At 37.3% G+C, this 20,071-nt stretch overlaps 1 protein-coding gene across 1 annotated transcript in view; it reads right to left on the bottom strand.

Moving 5' to 3' along the window:
- lcor (ligand dependent nuclear receptor corepressor) overlaps positions 1-20,071 on the bottom strand; it is a 116,231-nt gene that overhangs the window by 44,264 nt on the left and 51,896 nt on the right. The window contains exon 2 of the mRNA XM_028447823.1: positions 10,078-10,143. Coding sequence (XP_028303624.1) covers positions 10,078-10,143 — 66 coding nt within the window. The remainder of the gene's footprint in view (positions 1-10,077; positions 10,144-20,071) is intronic.

The raw sequence follows: 20,071 nt of genomic DNA, 5'->3' as shown, positions 1-20,071 counted from the left end.
GGACCACCCTCCACAACAAGCATAGCATTAAAATGATTCACTTTAAATACAAAGGATTATTAAACCCTACTCCTGAGTAACTTCATATGTCAAGTATGTAGTGTCAAAATGAGCTACCTGTGATTGACAGATAAACTCAATTCTGCGTCAGACCTTGTGCGGTCTAAAAGCACAAACACTGTACGGAGGCTGCAGTGTGTGTAGGCGAGTGCTTATAGATATGTCTAGGTCTCTTTGTAAGGCATTCATACCCTAAAGCTCTAAAGAACTAATTACCATTTACCAAGGCTCCCTTCTGCTGAATATATTCACCTGGAATAAATAATATTTTCAGACACATTTTCAACACAAAGCAAACTCACATAAACTGTTTGCATTTTTCATTACTTATTTGGGGGGGAAAAACACATTATTCTACATTAAAAGAAAACTTTAAGGTCAAACAAACAAACCTAAAGAATTATATTGCTAATAGTCGTGTAAAATATCATCTTTGACATTGAGACGGAATATAAAGTACAGCAGATCTTGGTGCTGCTCATGAGGGACAGAATCAGATGATATGTTCCAGATAAATTGTATGTACTTTGTTGAACACATAAAAAGACAAAGAATAAAAAAGGTGCTCAAGCCTTAAGTAACCAGTTTGATAATGATACCAAACTTATACTGCTCCAATACCACGGACATAAAGGTAGATTTTCTCTATTACTGTGATTATACAGTTTTGTGGCATAAAGCAATGTCCGCAGCTTTGTAAATACACTTCTTTTAAATAGTTCCACATATAAGTAACATGCGGGTTTTAAAGGAAACACAAAGTACCCAGATGATTCTGGGATCATGTTTACCTTAGTAGACAAAGTATATGAGCAGTGATGAAAATTGCTAATTCAAATAACCTCACAATAAAACCAAAATAATTAATTTTCTGGAAAATCGCAGCTGTAGTCCATCAATACACACTTGGTATTGGTGAGTAAACGTGAATACTCATTCTGGAACAGGTGTTATCGGACATCCCTAAAATAAACTAAATGATGGCCCTGGGGGGGGGGGGGGGGGGGGGGGGGGGGGCAGAGGAAAGCGATACAGACTTTTTGATTCTTTTCATTCAGAGCAAGTTTTCCCTGTTGAAAAATAAAATTTAGCATACTTTCATGTACTTAAAGCCACACTAATCATCAATATACTTCAAGTGTGTCTATGGTTAGTTAACTTAAAGCATGCTATTTTGGAACAACTCATTTTCTACTAAATATATTGTAATTGTAATTAAATTATAAAAAAGTTCCACTTGACGTGCATTTACTGTATTTTTACATGCTAAAGTGGATCAACTTAAAGTGCATTTAGTATGCTTTAAGTAAATTACTTTAAATGTACTAATTTATGCTAAATTAGTAAATTAATAAATGGGTTGAGGACTGAAGAATGAACACTTTCCAAATACATTTCTTAAGGTACAAGATAACTTCATAATTAGACTCAAATGTAACTTAAAATACGTTGAGACCTAATATCAGAGTTTGATATTAAACTGTGTACTTCTGAGTATATGATAAAATGACAATTTTAAGCATCAATTTTAAAGCATGTAAAAAAAAATTTGTAAAATCGAACTTCAAATAAGAACACTTTAAAAATGACAAATACATTTCATTTCATATATATTTTAGTAATATATATATTTTTAGCAAGTGTAATAGAGTATAATGGTTTTGAAGTGTGTTAAAAGTGTAAGTTTCCGTTTTATATATTTACAAAAAATACAGTTTGTGTAAGTACATTTTCAATATACTAGTGAAAATTTTAATATACTTAAAATACAATAAAATACTTTTTTCTCAACAGGATTCTTAAAGTGCAGTTCCCACTTGTTTAAATGTTTCTTAGCACGAAGCTGGACATCACTCACGTTAGAGCGTTAGAAGTTACATAAACTATTTAATCAGTAATTACAAAAAGTACAATCGAGTGGGCATTAAGCTAAACTAAAGATTTTTTAGTCATTTATACCGTAAAATATATCAGTGGAATGTTATTTAAAGGTTAAAGAAGCATTTCGGTCATGATTGTGCAGGACTACTTTCTTCTATGTTTGCATGCAGTTGGCCTTTAAAACGTAAACTATGTTTTGTAAGGAAGTTATGAGGCAGCTGTAGCCGTTGCTATGGTCCTGCTCTTCAATTAGAAAGCTTTGGTTCACTCAGAAACCACATCAGCAGGGAGTGACACAGATACATGTAGATAACTGAGTGCAGTACCAGCGTCAGAAAGAGAGAGAGAAAGATAGGTAGGTATGTAGTTATGCAGGTAGAAGAACTACAATTATTATGGAGTCACAAGAATCCGGACAGTTCTTCTCCAGAGCGTCCAACGTGATCATTAAAAAAATGTGCGTCAGCTTTGATGATCAGCATGACACTTAGAAGCTATGTTTGTCCCAAAATGTCACCTTTAAGACTAAAAAGGTGTAAAAGTGTCTGATGCATGTGTTTAAGATAATTTAGCATTAAAGACCGACAGTAACTAAACCCCGGGTTTTTGCTGACGTGCTACTAGGAGTAAAAATCCAAAAATGACTCTGGAGCAGTTATGACCCACCCAGTCAATGTTCACCATTCTCTCCATCCAACCTACTCGCCACAGACTGCAAAGTCAGCAGGTGCTAGTTTTTAAAGAAGAGGCGGGGCTAACAGTGCTTGTTAGTGATGTAAGAAGCCACCAAATGTCCCAAACCACAATTCTCAACCAATAGCAACATTTATTTGTAACAGCCAGGTTTTAACTTATATAAGGCAGTCACTCTTACACATATGTACAAAACAAATGATGTCCAATTTTAACACTTTACCTAAAATGTCAATAGTTGAAGAAGAATCAATCAACAACGCTCCCTCAAAATACATTTGTTTTCAGCAGAAAAAGTGGTTTTGGAGTTTGTTTACTCTTTAAAGTCTGAAGACATTCTTGGGATCTACACAGTAAAGGTAGTGGTTACAAGAGCTTGTTCCATATGGGGTTTTAAGGGTTAATACAAATACTGGGGTTTTTAAAAAGCTGATATCCATTATATCTGCAGATAACCAATATAATGATTGATAGCTGATATTGGCATATGGTATATGAAAAAATGATCTACACAGTGTATATACGATACATATGAGTGACCAATTCATTGGCTGGACTATTGACCAATATTGATTAATCAATGATAACTAAAATGCTAATATTGTGCAGGTCCTTCTTTTACTGGAACAAACTCTACGTATACTTTAATCTGACACTGAGTCAGTCATCTATCATTCACAAACACACTAACACACTAAGCCAAATACTTTATAAGTCCTTAGTCCATTATCATTTGTCCTGTTTCCATCATGTTTAGACTGTCAAAGATGTCATGTTTAATTTGAAGTTTTTGGCATTTTCCTCTTTAAATATTGAAAAGTTTAGATTTATTAACACAACTTTTCCTCATTTTATTTCTGAAACTAAAATCAAACCAGTTACAAACTGCCATTAATTTAGATTGAGAAGTTATATCCATGTTAGAGGGAGGCTGTAACTACACACTATACACTAAAATCCATCACATGGTCTTGACTCTTGAATACACAGCTCAACAAAGTCAGAATAATCTTGAAAAAAATTACCTTCCTGCAGCACACATATAAAGGCTCTCTGGGAATCTAAAAACAAACTCACAGAACAACTTCTTCAGTGCATGAGACGAAATATGACAACATACACACACACACACACACACACAAAAGCTTTAGCAGCAGTGAGAACACACACAGCAGGACTCGGGTTGTGACTTGAAGATCATTGTCTGTTACTGAGAGTGTGCATGTGTGTGTGTGTGCGTGTGTGCGTGCGTGTGTGCGTGCGTGCGTATGTGTGCGTGCGTGCGTGTGTGTGTGCGTTCGTGCGTGTGTGTGCGTGCATGCGTGTGTGTGTGTGTGTGTGTGTAGAGATGTAGTTCACATGAAGATCACATGTCTGTTTTTTCCAATCACAGAGTGTTTCTCTCTCCGTTCCATGAGAAACAAACAGTAGATTTAGTTCCAGTGACCCCCCCCCCCCCCCCCCCCCCCCCCCCGCTCTCTCCTGTGTCTCTCATCTCCTGCTCTCGCTGTCTCTTACAGAACTGAAAAGGTCAAAGTTGAACAGTGTTTTAACCCTGTGGATGATGTGCCACCAGCTACATCCATAGAAAGGCACCAATTAGCTCCAGTCCTGTGCTGGTTTGACTCCTCACGTTCACCAGTAAGGTGTGTGTGTACTGTACGTACGTGTATGTAAACATTAAAAAAAAGGTACTGAAACTATTTAGAGAATGCATGAAGCATGCACTGTTCTGCTCAGCAGAATACGGGTTTATCTGAAGCTAATGATGCTGATTATCTGTGTGAGAATACCTCAACAGTTAACGACAACAGTTATAGTCATTTATAAAGTGACTGCTATATCAAATATGTGGAAATATCTTCCTTATATCATAAATACTACAACACTGCCACTAATCTAATTGTGAGAATGTTGTATAAGGCCTTTTAACATTTCATTTATTTATTTATTATGTTTTGTTTTATTTCAGTAGCAAGCTGGTCAGAAAATAATGGATGGATGTTTTATTTTATTTATTAGTTTTGTTTATATATAAATGAATATATAGTACTTGTTTTAACATAGTGTTTAACAAAAAAAACACAATGTTTTCAGTTATGTCAGGTTGGTTCCTAGAATAGACATTTATTACAAGCCCGTAAAGTATGAATGATCAAGATATCATGTCCATGATCAGGTTCATTGATCCAGATAACTTCACACATTTCGCATAAGTGGGCACGTAATTCAAATCAAAAGCTACAGGTGTTCACACCACAGCAGGTGAACTGTTCGTATTTTAGGTGCAATTGTTTAATTTTATTAATCTTATGTAGACACTAGGGCCACAGTCAGTTGAATTTTTTTCTTTTTGTCACAAGGGGAAAAAGTTTTATGGATGTTTGCTTGATGTGTGATGGCACAGTGTGGATTGTTCGTTCAGCCTTATATATTGTATATATTTCAAATAATGAATATTTAAATTATCACTTCAAAAAATAAAGGGGATTTTTATGACCCTATCAGTCGAAATCACAGACAGCAAAAAAGTCTAGCTCAACCTCTAGTTAGTGGTTAATATTTAACTGGACAAACACTCTGATATTGAGATACCGAGGCACAGCTGCAATGCATTCTGGGAATTGTAGTATCAACAGAGCGCATCGAAATTGGCTACAAGCAGGCTAATGCTAACACTAATGATAAATAATATAGTATCTAAGGGGCCGGATACATTTGTTCTGCACTCGAGTGTGTCTCGGGCCTTGAGTTACTCACGTCTGCCCTAGTGAATCAGAATTAGAATCAGAATCAGAATTAGAACCAATATAATAAACAGAAACAGTATAATAATAATAATAATAATAATAATAATAATAATAATAATAATAATAATAGAGAATAAATATGGATATTCATACATGTTGTGGAGGTAATGCAGTTACCTGTAATTTGACACCATTGTTTCTACTGGCTGTGCTGTGAGCTATGCATGAGCTTGTATGACATTCCATTATGAAATAATCTATTTTTAGTAATTGTAATTTGACACTGACAACATCCTACTGCCTGAATACATCCAATATGTGAATAATCCATGAGCCAGCACTTATGCATGTTCAAAAAAAAAAACTAGAAAGAAGGTTGTATCTGCAATAGTCTGTGTGCAACCTTTGGCTGATGAAGGTTTGAGTTATGATAGTTAGTAGTTTAGTAGAAGGTAAAGTGTTTGTTTGGCTGCAGACTACAGTATGTAAAGCTGTTTCAGCATAAAATTGATACATGTGATATTAACCATAAGATCTACTAGTATCAGAGTTTAAGTACATTTAATCAATTCTGAAGCAACAAGTGTCACTACTAGTAGTACTAGTGAAGCAGAAAGCGTCATTAGTGCTGAGAGTAAGCCTTGTATACTAATAAAAGGGCAGAGGAAAGGTAAATTCAAGCTTGCCATTGCCTTTCAAAAATATAACCAATCAGGGAGCTGGAATTGGTTAAAATAGGGCCCTATAAAATTCACGTTAACGGAATCGCGGATGGAATCAAGAAATCAACCAATGAAAATAGAAATAGAATGCGGAAATGGACCAAATTGGGATGAAACGCCGTCATTGTGAGGAAAAAGATGTTTTTTTTAAAGTGAAATATTTCCGGGGACCGCTCATTAGATGCACCGCCCTCCCCCCTCCCGTCCTGTCCGCATTAAACACCGACTAAACCACCCAAACTGCCAAAAAACTACGCGAATCATCACTGACTCTTAAACACAGAGCCGACCAGTGCCTGCTTAACTTTGCTGTGCCTGTGAAACTCCTTTCATTTCTCGTCAAGCGCAGCGGCGCTCCGTGAAAGCATGAGTCAGCTTTAATCAGCTTCACCTGCTCAGTGTTTAAACAACATCTCATCAGAGCTACAGATCTGTGGATAAAGGTGTTCTGTTGTTGTGGACTAGACCATTGATACCAGGGATTGTAGAGTCTGAAACATCGTAGGTTATTGATAACTTCTGATACTGTCAAATATTCTGGCACCTAGTGGTGAAATAACTGATGTATCATTGCGTCCATTCATTTTTGTTTAATGATTATGGTCTGGAATGATGTCATCAGGATCATTTAAATTAGGTTAATTTAAATTAAGTTGATCAAAACTTAAACAAAAAACCACTGATCTCTGAAAACAAATATGATGACAATAATGCTGTTCTCATACATCTTTATATGACATATAAATAATTAAAAAATAGCAGTCAGAATATTCCATGTCACTACAACCAAATATTTATCTTTTAAATGTATCTTACTTTTCTTTTGACATACATTTTTGTTTATTATATATTTTGTTTCCTCACAGGAAATAAAAAATTATTTCTAAAAAAATAAACAGAATTGGAAAAAAATGAATGTGGAAAACATGGAATTTGGAAAAAAATACAATGAAATTTGGGAAAAAAAATGAAACAGATTTTATAGGGTCCTATTATAATCCCTCCTATTTAATTTGCATTCTACTACAGTCGTTTAGTACAACAGGTGAGATTTTGATTGTACCAGTAAACAAACAGTACTAGTAGAATTTAAATATGTTACTAGATAAAAATTGCTAGTAACAATTTTGCTACACTGGCAGTAGTATTGTAACTTTTTGCTTTACTTTTACGACAAGTGACACTTTTTGCTTCACGAGTAAACCAAAATTGAGGAGATAACAGAGCTCGTAGAGCTAAACGATCTTTCCATATCAGACGGCTGGATAAACAATGGAGGAGAAATATGCCATGGATACAACAAGGAAAGAGATCAGATTCCACGCCCACACACACACACACGCACACACACACACACACACACACACGCACGCACACACACACACACACACACAGTACTAGAATTAATCAGGTATGATTGTTGAGAAACAGAGAATGTTCCAGGTTTATCGTGATCAAACCACCACAACAATACCATAATGAGGGATGATGACCTAAACTAAGCATGGGCATATTTTACCACACTTATAGGTTACTGTGTGAGTGCGTGGGTGGGCATATGTGCATACGTGTGTGTGTAACTATCAGCCACCATGAAACAGGCAAATGAATGAATATGTGAGAGTACAGGACGTGTACTTGTGTGTTTACTAAAACTAATGTCGTTTTGTCAGAAATATTCTAAAAATGCCTCAAATTGATGAGGGATGGCTCACATGATCCCAGGATGCCATGTTGACCTTGTTTCTGAAAGAAAAGAGAGGGCTGTTTGTTTAGGTGCTCTCTATTCATTACATGACATCCATATTTGATCTGTTACTGCACTGCAAAAAAAAAAAACGCTTTGCTTTGGAAGCTGAATATGTTGTCTTGGGGTTCCCCATGTGGCATGCTTGACAAAAAAATTTGCACATAAATAAATGACTTGACTGTCTGACTTAATGAACGTAACACAGCACTTTTACAATCCCAGAAGGCAGAATTCATCCTTGTTTGCTTTTATATATGTCAACAAATGATTAGAAGATGTAACTGTAAAACCGCACTTACGTTATTGAAATAGTGTAACTAAAAACTTTGATTTACCAGCCAATTCTTTTTTAACACAAAAGTGTTAAGCTCCGTTTAGACCGTAATGAGATAGTTAGTTGTACTCAACTGTGGTGCTTTGATAGTAAATTCTGTGTTTTGTCAGATAGTAACCATGTGCAACTGTTTTTTTAATTTATTTTTTTATTAACCCCGTCATGCAGAGATGTAAAGAGTACTGATATATCCTACTCAAGTAGAAGTACTGTTACTTGATTGAAATAGTACTCAAGTACAAGTACAAGCAAGTAGCTTAATTAAATAGTACTGAAAGTAAAAGTTACTACTTACTTACACCCCACATGTTTATTTTTGGTAATACATCTTGCCACGGTTTCCTTGCATACAGTAAACATCTCATGTACAGTATAAACTGAAAAGGAAGAGACAAAATTTTCCACAAAGGACATCTGTATAAAATAAAAGGTTAGCCAAAATGTACAGTTGTTTTAAAAAATATCTAAAATAACACAAAAAATTATATATATATAAGTATGGCTACATTTATGAACTTCAAAAGAGTGGGGAAAAAAATAGTAAAAAAGAAAGCAGCGCAATACCAAATGTGCCATATGGGTAACAACATAATAGGTAGAAACCTATTAAGTTATAGAAGGGCATTGATCAGAAATGGTACGACTAACAACATATGATCCATCCATCCATTTTCTGACCCGCTTGTTCCTGTTTTTTAGGGTCGCGGGGGTCAGCTGGTGCCTATCTCCTGGCTCACCCTGGACAGGGCGCCAATCCATCGCAGGACAACACACAGAGACAACCACTCACACACACTCCTACGGGAACTATAGAGACTCCAATCAACCTAACAGTCATTGGATTGTGGGAGGAAGCCAGAGAACCCAGAGGAAACCCACACAGCATGGGGAGAACACGCAAATTCCGCACAGAAGGGACCCAAGTGTCCACCCCAGGGCTTGAAACATTATAATTGACATAGTAACGATTGGGTGTAGAAATGTAACAAATAACTGATTTATACTCAAAAAAGCACAAGCACCCAAACCAGTTACTTTACAGTAACGTTAGTACTTGTAATCCATTACTTTCACCTCTGTCTTTAGGTATTGAAACAAAATGCATTAATGGTCATCCTAAAATGCTCCGCCTCAGGCTTTTAGCTTTTGCCAATGGGAAGAAAAAAATATGCCCCACATAGAGTCACAGTGACCTTAGTCCTGTCCGTGAACACCAAACTGTAACTACTTTATCTTTGAGTCAGTCTAGATGTATGTCAGCTGAATTTAAAGGAGCTCCATCAAGGCATTCAGGAGATATTGCATTAATGAGAACGGCAGTCAGATATAGACATCCAGACATACGTATGCATGGACAGACAATCATCAAACACAATACCTCTGCCCTTGGGCTCTTTGCAAAGCACAAACAACACATACAATCCAGGGTGGTGTTGACCTGTAACATTAGCTGATGCTGAAAAAACAACCCCAGACAGACTGGTTTTGCTGGGGGCCACTTTCTGTTGGCACGCTGTCTTTGCAGACACACAGCCACTTGCCAGCATCCCTAGAACCTCTTTTAGAGCAAAGATAAAGGTGAAATAGACCTTTTGAAATCATTTCGACGGTTGTTTAGTGACATCCGTTAGTTTTCTGGCATATATTAAAGACGGCCCCTTAAAGAATAGGCATATTATTTTCTGTTATTCCACTGCTTTGCAAGTTATTTAGGCACCTAAGCAAAATCTGAAAAGTGGCAGAATAGCTCTCTTTAAACTATTAAAAAAAGCATTGCACCACGCAGAGAGCAAATCAAACCACATACAGTTTTTCTTTGCCTCATTTCACCCAGGGCACTTGTTCTTATTATCTGGATCTGCACGTTGTATCAATTTTTGTACTTACCTTGGAAAAGGGTGATATCTTTGACTAGTCCTGGCCCAAACAAGCCTTCCAAGATGCTTTCAAAGCCTGAAAAAAACAAAAAGATATAATGTTTAATGCTAATTAATGCATCAATGTCCAAACCAGAAATAATAGTATTCTGTAAAAAAAAGAATAAAACAAAAAATTTCATTAGCACACACATACACACCCACACACACACTTACACTGTGTATACTGTTGTTGTTACAAAGGCAACACTCTGACTATAAATGACTACTTTGCTAACACACAACCTTTTAGTTCTAGCTTCTCACAAAAACAGTCTTTGATATCAGGCTATGCTAAATTCCAGTTTGATTATCTTAATAGCACAAGTATAATCAATCATCAAGTTCTTTCACAAAGAATGATTGATGATTCAGCACGGAACAACTGATTATTAAGGCTAGAGCTAGCTGCTTATTGCTAGCTACCAAAAAAGGCTTCTATATCTTTTCCAGAGCTGCCAAGCGTCACCCTTTGAGTGTGACAGTCACGCAAATTGACCCATTCTAACACCACACGCCACACTTTCTCACACTTATATTTCCCCATTCAATACTCTGTAGTTCGAGTGAATGATTGACTGAGATAACCAATCCCAGACCAATCCAGTCTCCTTGTGCCTAAATCTAACCAACCACAGCAGTCAGTAAAGTCTTACATTTGTAATTTTTTGAAACTTGGCAGCCCTGTCTTTTCATAGCTGCCAACCATCATGCATTTGCAGTGAGATTCAGCCAATTGGTTATTTCACACAGCTTCATTCCACACTCCAAATTTCTCAGTCAGAGAACAAAAAACCCGACAGAAGAACAGTAATTACGGCGCCCGTTAAGACCGGTTGACGGTGTGAGCCCCGGACCTGTTGGCTCTCTCTCTAATCACGCTACGACACACTCGGGTGTGTGTTTTGTGTATTTACTTGTGGTACTTTGTGCAGTTAGTTGAGTTCAGGGTTGTGTAGGTTTGAGTGTGTGTGAGGCAGTAAGAACTGACTTGGGTGTGTGTGTTGGTGTGGATGTGTCGCGGTGCGTGCTGAATGTGCACGTGTTGGGTGCACGGCTGCTGTATATTGTTGGTATTCCGGAGGCTGAGGAGAGCTTCACACATTCTCGTTTAGAATAGACAGACTCAAGTTCTATTTGTTCAATGATCAAAGTTCTAAAACAGAATTAAAATAGGTGAATAAAATAATCATAATAATACTACTTAACATACAGTAAGTGGTACTTAGTGTGGTTTCTTGTCATTTACAGTAAGTAGTAAATTACTACCATGGTATGACCTTTAAAGTAATTTTGCTTGTTGTAAATATTTTCCCAAAGCATTATGTATCATTGCTGGTCATTCATTGGTCTGTAGGATGCTGAGGAGGAAATGGGACTTTTTCATTGGTTGAATATTTTTCTAGAATTTGTCAACAAAACAAGGGCGTCAATTACATCCTCTTGACACTTTGCCTGGGCGGGTGCTTGGGTGGGCGTCATGGTATAAACCAAGGCACACAAACGGGTGTTATTTACATTGTTCTCCATTCTCTGAGGTGTTCCTTGCACTAAAAGCAAAGACAATATTTTTTTTTTCTAATTTAAATAGTTTTTGTTTAGAAGCACACTGTTTATATTGGATGGTGATTATTGGTTACAAAGTGGAGGATGCACACAGGCAACATCGGGGACAGCTAAATGGTGGCAGGGGTCCTCAGGTGAAGGTGGGAGCAACTGAGCCTGTATTAAAGAGACGGTGCAGCTGATGTATGTGTTTCTCAGTTATGCAGATTAAAAACAGTGAAAACAACCCATGCACACCTGGAAGTCCCTTTTATGTCCAAGTGTGCAACAATTATTACAAATGTATCAATCAATTAGAAAAGGAAAAAATTACAGAAAAGCCCGACATCTCAATGTGGGGGGTTCAAAATCACAGTGTAGGGGCCCCCTACGCTCAACTGTGCTGGTGAGAACCCTCCCCAAAATCATTAGGATGCAGGACATCAGAACCATATCTACCAAATCAGTTGACCAGCAACATTTTTATATTTAGGTATATGGCTGGTGCGATATGGATATGCTAAATGGCAATATACAATACAAATCTCAAAATTTTTAATTCAATAAAGTCTGACCAGAAAGACAATTCTAGGTTAAATATGCTGATAAGAAATGCCACACAAGCACATTTATTAACAAACAACTGCCCAAATATGGGCCACATTTGGCATTTTCTCCTCTAAGGGACAGCATGTGTGAGTGAGTTCTGTAGTGTGGCTTGTTTAGGGAAAAGTCAGGAATCCATTTAACTGTGCTTTTGATGCTGTTTTGAGAGGTCGCAAAAGCAGTGACTCATCAAACGAGCAATTTAATACAAAATAAGCTATAAAATAACAATACATCAATATAGGGTATATTGATTTTAGGGTATATCAATATAGGGTATATTTCAATTTTATATGTTGCCAAATTATAAAACTCAATATATCTTCAAGCTCAACATGTTGCCCAGGCCTATGTGTAGGCCTAAACGACAAAAATGTGGTCGATCCCGCTGAATCTCACTCCAAGGTTTTATTTGCAAAAATGCACCACAACTGAAGCATATATCAATATGATCAATATGACAGCTATTATCTAAAGCTAAAACTACATTGCAAACCTATTGTGAGTTATAATTTTGATAAATGATATGGAAAAATACACTGTGTACACATCAACACACACTCAAAGCCAAACTTTAATTCATATTAAAGAGCTAGCTAATATTTTTTTCTGCTAAAATTATGTCATTTAAACAACTATTGTTTTAGCCACGGGCGACCGTGGCTCAGGTGGTAGAAGGTTGTCTTCTGATCGAGAGGTTGGGGGTTCGATCCCAGTACCTGACTATGTGTCGAAGTGTCCTTGAACCCACTGAACCCGAAGTTGCTCCCAGTGGTCGACTAGCGCCTTGCATGGCAGTCCTGTCCCACTGGTGTGTGAATGTGAGAGTGATTGGGTGAATGAGCTGATATGTAAAGCGCTTTGAGACTGCTTCAGTGTGGGGATAAGGCGCTATATAAATCAAGTCCATTTAGACTTGTGCTTTTGGAGATAACTGTGGAATGCAAAAAAACTTGAACACATCTGATTTAACCTGAATAAATGTTAGGATATGAACAGAACAGATGGATCAGGGATGTCGAACTCATTTTAGTCCAGGAGTGACATTAATTCTGAACTATCATGGCAATAAAGCAAGAAAATATTTTACTTAATATACCAATTAATAAAGATACTTGACTTACATTTAATATAACCTACATACTAGCACCATACAGTCAGATGAGTGGTACCTAACAAAAGCTTTCTGAGCACACATCAGGCAAGAAATACAGAAAGATACTGCAATATGTATAAAAGACAAGCTTCAGTTAGTGTTTATTATGCATTTACACAGAATATGCACTAAAGACCTGTATACACACATATGCATACACTTGCCTTTCTTCTCAGCTCTTAAAGCAAATGAGCGCATTACCTCTAATACACCAAGCTAATGTCACTCACTTTTTATTAACTGTAAATACCCTCAATCTGCTGTTGCTTGGCAACACCATACGGGGAAACATAAATACATATTGCAATTTAAACCTTACCCACCCCCTATTCTTTCCACCCCCATCCTATCCTAAGTAAATGAAAACAGAGGCAGACAGAGATACAGAGACAAAGACACAAAGACATACTTACATGCAAATGTGAACGTGTGTGCGCGTGTGTGTGTGTGTGTGTGTGTGTGTGCGTGCGTGTGTGTGTGCGTGCGTGCAGGTACATGAAGGTTAGCAGGGCACATGGTATTTGAATGTGAGCAAGTGTTAGCATGGCTTTCAGAGCAAAAGGTGAATGTCTGGGGACTTCTACACTTCAATTTAGAATCAAAAAACAGCAGCTACAATGAGAATACGTTGCACGGATCTTTATTATAACTTTAACCTTGTGAAAATTCAGAGAAAAAAAACGAGATCGGCTAGAAATTTGCTATCGGTGCACCCCTATATATGACATTTGTATACCTTCAACTATTATCATTAGCTCACCACAAAATAAACATTTCGGCTAAATTTTTGATTGTCAAAAACAACAAATAGTTTTTTCTTAGAGTTGACTAAGTAAAGAAGCACGTAGCTAGGTCTGAATTAAGGGTGTAAGAAAAAAATCAATTTGGTGGTATATTGGGATATTTCACAGCGCGATTATCATATCAATCCAAAAAGTGTGTTTTAGCCAATAAACCATTTATTTACGCTAACATATAAATAGCACATAAACCCAGTCACTAGCTGTAAGTGAACCACATCAGACCTTGTTAAATTACATCACGCCTCAATAGATTTTAGTTTGGAAGTTGATTGCACTTCATTTTCATAAAACATACTGGGCACTTTTATAGATTTATGTGGTGACTTTTGTTAAAGAATATTATAACTTAACAGAATCAGATTATGTTATAGTTGACAAAAATGTAATTTGACAGTTTGATAAACACGCCACTTGTTTTTTATATTGGTATTTGAATTACAGTTAGTTACCATTTACTTGTTCTTACAAGTTTAAAAGAAATGAATTAAAATGTATTTCATACCATTTTGTACTTTTAAAGGTGAAATTTGTCATTATTGATATTGCGATGTATATTGTATTGTTTAGGATAGGGATATATCAGGATATATCGTATCGTGACATGCAAATCATGAATCTCATCGTAACGTTAGATTCATGGCAATGCACACCCCGAGAATGTAAACAAGCTCGAGGACGGGATCAGCGTAATCTATCTTGTTGAATTGCAATTTAGAATCGTTTTGTCACGTCAAACACATTTATTACATTGTCAATATTTTGTAAATTAGCCATAGACGTTGTTGACGTCTAATCGTGTGCAATAAAGGCAGACTGCTAATGCTCAAGGTATGGTTTTATTTCTAATACAGAAAAAGTAGCTAAAGTACCTAAAATAGTAAAGCATGTACTTTAAATACATGCATTTATGGCTAACAAACAAATTCTCACAATTAAAATGCTCAAATTATTCAGATTAAGTCACAATTCCATGATACTCCCTCCTTTATTCTCACCTTTCTAAATTTGGACTGCAATGCATTCAGTGGAAAAACACCAGCACACGTACACATCACAAGTCTCCTAAACCTCCACATGCAAGATTCATGTGGCCAACAAAGGCAGCTTTGATAACAAATAACCAAAAGCTTCAAAGAATTTTCAAAAGCCTCAAATTTTTTTCTTCCTCTCCAGCCACCAGTAGGCACAGACGTACACATGCAGCTCTCCTTTCAAGTCATGGAGGATAATTTCAGTTATTGCAAGGCAGCGGCATGAGAAATCAGCTGTGGAAGTCAACGTTCCATTGGCTGCTCTGTTATTCACACCAAAAGATGGCGAGAGTTTTCATCATTAATAGGCACGCTCATTCTTCAGCCTTATGTCATATATAACCAAACAAAAAAAGTAGATGATAATTTCTCCCGCGAGGCCAAATCTGGGATTGGACAGATGAGATCCGGGATATGATTGGACAAATGAGATTAGGAGATGTGATTGGCTAGATGAGATAACAGTGACAAAGTCTCCTGAGCCACAGGCAAAAAGCTCCAGAAATGTAGGTCAGTTAGTGAACACACTGGGCCCAAAAGCATTCACACATGACATGGTAGAGGGAGAGAGAGAGAGAGGCCATACACACATACAGTATTATGGCATCTGGGATTCCGACTGTTATGCAAAAATACACTTTTTCCCTCTTCCACATGCACACATATAAGCACACACATACACACACGTGCATACGCCCACATGCACATAACTGCCCCCAATCTCTGGAACCACCATTGTGTCACTTCATTTCACTTCACAGAATCCAGCAGCACAGCCAAGAGCAGCATGACACTAACTTAAGAGAGTCACACACACACACACAAAAAAACACACCAAAATACATCCATGACAAAAATCACAAGACATCAAGCTAATCCATGTGCACCAGAAAATACAGATCAAACTTCTGACCAACTCAACAACACGCCTGACAAATCCTTTGATTCTCCACATGATTCGACGTTTCATGTACATTTGCTTTTTAAAAACAACTCACACAAAGAACCTACAAAAGATGTCATTTTGGACCGTTGAACGTCAAGTAAAGATGGTCATGAAGGTTCAGAACATAATGAGTTATGTTGAACAGTTGAGTTGGAAGGATTTTACAAAGATAAAAGCAATAACACAACTAATAACTGTCAATACAAGCATTACTGTCAACTGAACAGAATTCAACTGAAAGAAAGGCTTATATCAGGATGGATGGATGGATGGTTGGAGGGATGGATGATGGGTGGAAGGATGCATGGATGGATGGATGATGGATGAATGGAAGGAAGGATGGATGGATGGATGGATGGATGGATGATGGATGGATGATGGATGATGGATGGGAGGATGGATGATGGATGAATGGAAGGATGGATGGATGATGGATGGAAGGAAGGATGGATGGATGGATGATGGATGGAAGGATGATGGATGATGGATGGAAGGAAGGATGGATGGATGATGGATGGATGATAGATGGGAGGATGGATGATGGATGAATGGAAGGATGGATGGATGATGGATGGGAGGATGGATGATGGATGAATGGAAGGATGGATGGATGATGGATGGAAGGAAGGATGATGGATGGATGATGGATGGAAGGAAGGATGATGGATGGATGATGGATGGGAGGATGGATGATGGATGAATGGAAGGAAGGAAGGATGGATGGATGGATGGATGGATGGATAACAAAAACCCCTAAACCCATGATCATAATGATTGAACTGATAAAGAGAATGTGTTGTGTATTTTGTGTGTTAGTAAAGCTTTCAATAAATTAAATTACCAGGAAACGTTTGACTTCTCCCTCTCAGTGTGAACATGGCATCAGGGAAATCCTAGAGTGCTGCTCTAAAACATTAAAGGAAAAACAACATCCCAGCTCTGCTGTCTGTTGAGAGCAGCTGAGCTGCTCAAAAATTCATTCAGGGTGTGCTTGTCAAATCAAAGCACATACACATGTAAGCACGAGGAATAAAAGCATCCCTCCCATTGGTAACTGCCACAGAAAGGAACTCGACACTGACGGAAGCAGTGCAATCAATCTGAAAATGAGCAGGGAGCGCAGGAAAAGACGGAAGCAGAGAGGCCGCGTGGAGGAAACCAGGTTTGGTTTTCTTGTGACCATTGGACATAAGCTATATTTAGTGCTGCATGAGCATTAATAATTTAGTGTGACCAAAGCCTTTCGAGCAGGGCCCCTTGCCTGAGCATGATCAAATCAATACCTAATTAACCCTAACAGAGGTGGGGGGGTTAAGAGATGGGAGGTCGAGGGTCTCGCTTTTAGACATAATGGCTAATGGAGACAGAAACAAATTGTTTACAGTTTATCTATTAGAGCACTTGCTTTCTAATAAAGGCACAATGACTTTTCTAATTTATTGTTCCAATAAAAAAAAAGTGGGTTTAAGTAACTTCTCCGATATCAGAGAGGCTGAACTGTACAGTGCACACAGGCCTTCAGACTGATTCACTTCAGCTTCCCAGGCAGTGAGACAACATGCTGGAGAGTGCTCCAAACAATCAATAGGCCATGTAAGCTCAACACCTCAGCCCTGACACGTTTGTGGTCATTGCATTAACGTGCTGGCAAAACATGGATTTCTGTTGAAGGTTTACATTTAAAAACTCCAGAATGCTCATCGGTGTGCTTTAGGAATAATAAAACAGGACGACAACGCTCAATGTGAAGGATTTAATCATCCAGATAACGTTGTCTTTAAAAAGTGGATCATGAAATGTGGAGTGCAGATCTGCAGCAACATGAGGGTGAGAGTGAAATAATGTTCAGTGTGTATAACATTGACCTTGTACAGCTGTACTAATAGAAATGGATGTGACCAGTCAGCTGGAGTTATATGGGCCACTAATTATGACGCATGAATTAAACAGATGATGTAAGCATAAACTGCAGCTCATGGAGAACCAAGGACTGCCTGTGCTTTGGCTGATAAATTTAAGCAGGAATTTTACAGGTTTTGCAACCCTTAAAGCAAAAAAATATCATTGACTTTTGTCATCAATATAAGTTTATACATTGGCTTTTATATTAATGCAACCTTACACACACCACATATATGAGCTGATTTTTATATCGTCATAAAATCACATTTGCATTCATGTTTTTGGTCATATTTACTTAATTGTACCACAGTGTGGCTTGTGATGTGAATATAGCCTGCTTCCATCTCCTCACGTCAATTGTAATGTTAAACTTTCCAATAATCAAATGAAACTTTACTTTTACTAAAATGTAAATGACACCAAAATGAAGGAAAACGTACAAAAATAATGCTTACTTCGGCACACGCAGATGTTGATCCCCTTGAGTTTAAAACTAGCTATTATAATAAATGAAATATACACACAAATATATACATCTCCATTTGTTTGCAAAGATTAATAAGTAATAACAAAATGAAGTACAGGCAGTAATAATAAGAAGAAAACAACGATGAAAAAAATATCTTAATTATGTTACGCAACTCTGTTTATCTGCCATATTGGACGGAGAGACGTCCACATGCTCCAGTGGCATTTGCCCATGTGATATCAGAGAAAGACTAATTATGTTTACTTGTGTCAGCAAAATGATAATATCATGTTTGGCGTTTGGCGGTACAAATCGTCAGAAGGATTAAAAAAAAAAAACTTTCAGTTTCATCTAATCTGGATTATAGCCATAAAGAGAGAAAACCAAGAGAACATGCTTGCATTGCAAAGAACATTTCCAGTACCGCTGAAATAATAGATTTAGTGGCCTATATTTTAGTTTGTTTTTAATGTATCGATATGCTGAGCTGTTTTTGGGGGGCGGCTTTCTGTGATGTGCCAACCCTGAGCTCAGGCAACAATTTTCCATTTATTGTGCGACAAGATATTGTGATAATAAAATGTCACAAGATGTGTTGTTGAGGGGTGGTTTTAGGTTTTTTTTCTCCAATATTCCTATTGAGTTGAAAACATCACACCCAGAGTAAGTATGTGAGTACGTCGAGAGTTTAAGTCAAAATAAATAAAAGCATAGATATTTTTCCAACTGACATTTTTTTCTGTCCTCCTTCTTTTTCAAAAATACTGCATTATTCGTGAGCCCATTATCGTCTTTCATATCGTATCGTCTAAACTCTGTGTATTGTCCCACCTCTAATATCGGCATTCTCACACTTTATGTCTGGATTTTCCATCTGGAAAAAAACTATTCAGGAAAACTGAAATGAAACTTACAAAGTATCGTAGCATGTGGGGGAGGGGGCGGAGTGTTTGGGGGCCCTGACGGCTAATATGGCAGCACTGAACTGAAACCTGAAGTTTGGCTTTTATTAAGTACTTACTAAAATCAGCCAAAATGCTTGTGTTTGAATTAGTTTACTGAAGTATTGGAGTGAACAAAATGCTCTGCTGTAAGAACGTATTACACAGTAAATAAAACTGTCTGAATCATCCTTTTGGAATAAACAGATGCATCGTGTTAGGTAAAGATTTGTCTGTTTGGTGGAGAATAAATGGTGATTCCTTTTACAAAAGTTACACTAAGTGAAATGACTAGCACAAGCAAATATTAGTGTAAAAGCAGCGTCCTTTATGGAAGCTTAAAAAGCAGTATTTGCTGGCTACAGTGGTCTAGCCTTGTAACGATAATGGCTCTTTAGAAAGACATTTTTTGTGGTGTGGTGGAGGAATCTAGAAGTCTCCTTTTCCTATTTAAACCTCACCCCTCTTTTCCTTTCCTTTTGAGGCTCATGTTAATATCATCACGTTAATAGATGGATCAGCTGTCTGGTTTCACTGCATGATGGCTGAATCAATGACTGACAGGA

The sequence above is a fragment of the Gouania willdenowi genome, chromosome 1 (genome assembly GCF_900634775.1).
Source record: "Gouania willdenowi chromosome 1, fGouWil2.1, whole genome shotgun sequence".
NCBI classification, from domain to species: domain Eukaryota; kingdom Metazoa; phylum Chordata; class Actinopteri; order Blenniiformes; family Gobiesocidae; genus Gouania; species Gouania willdenowi.
The sequence above is the reverse complement of the archived record's forward strand: the minus strand, read 5'-3'. Positions and strand labels throughout refer to the sequence as shown.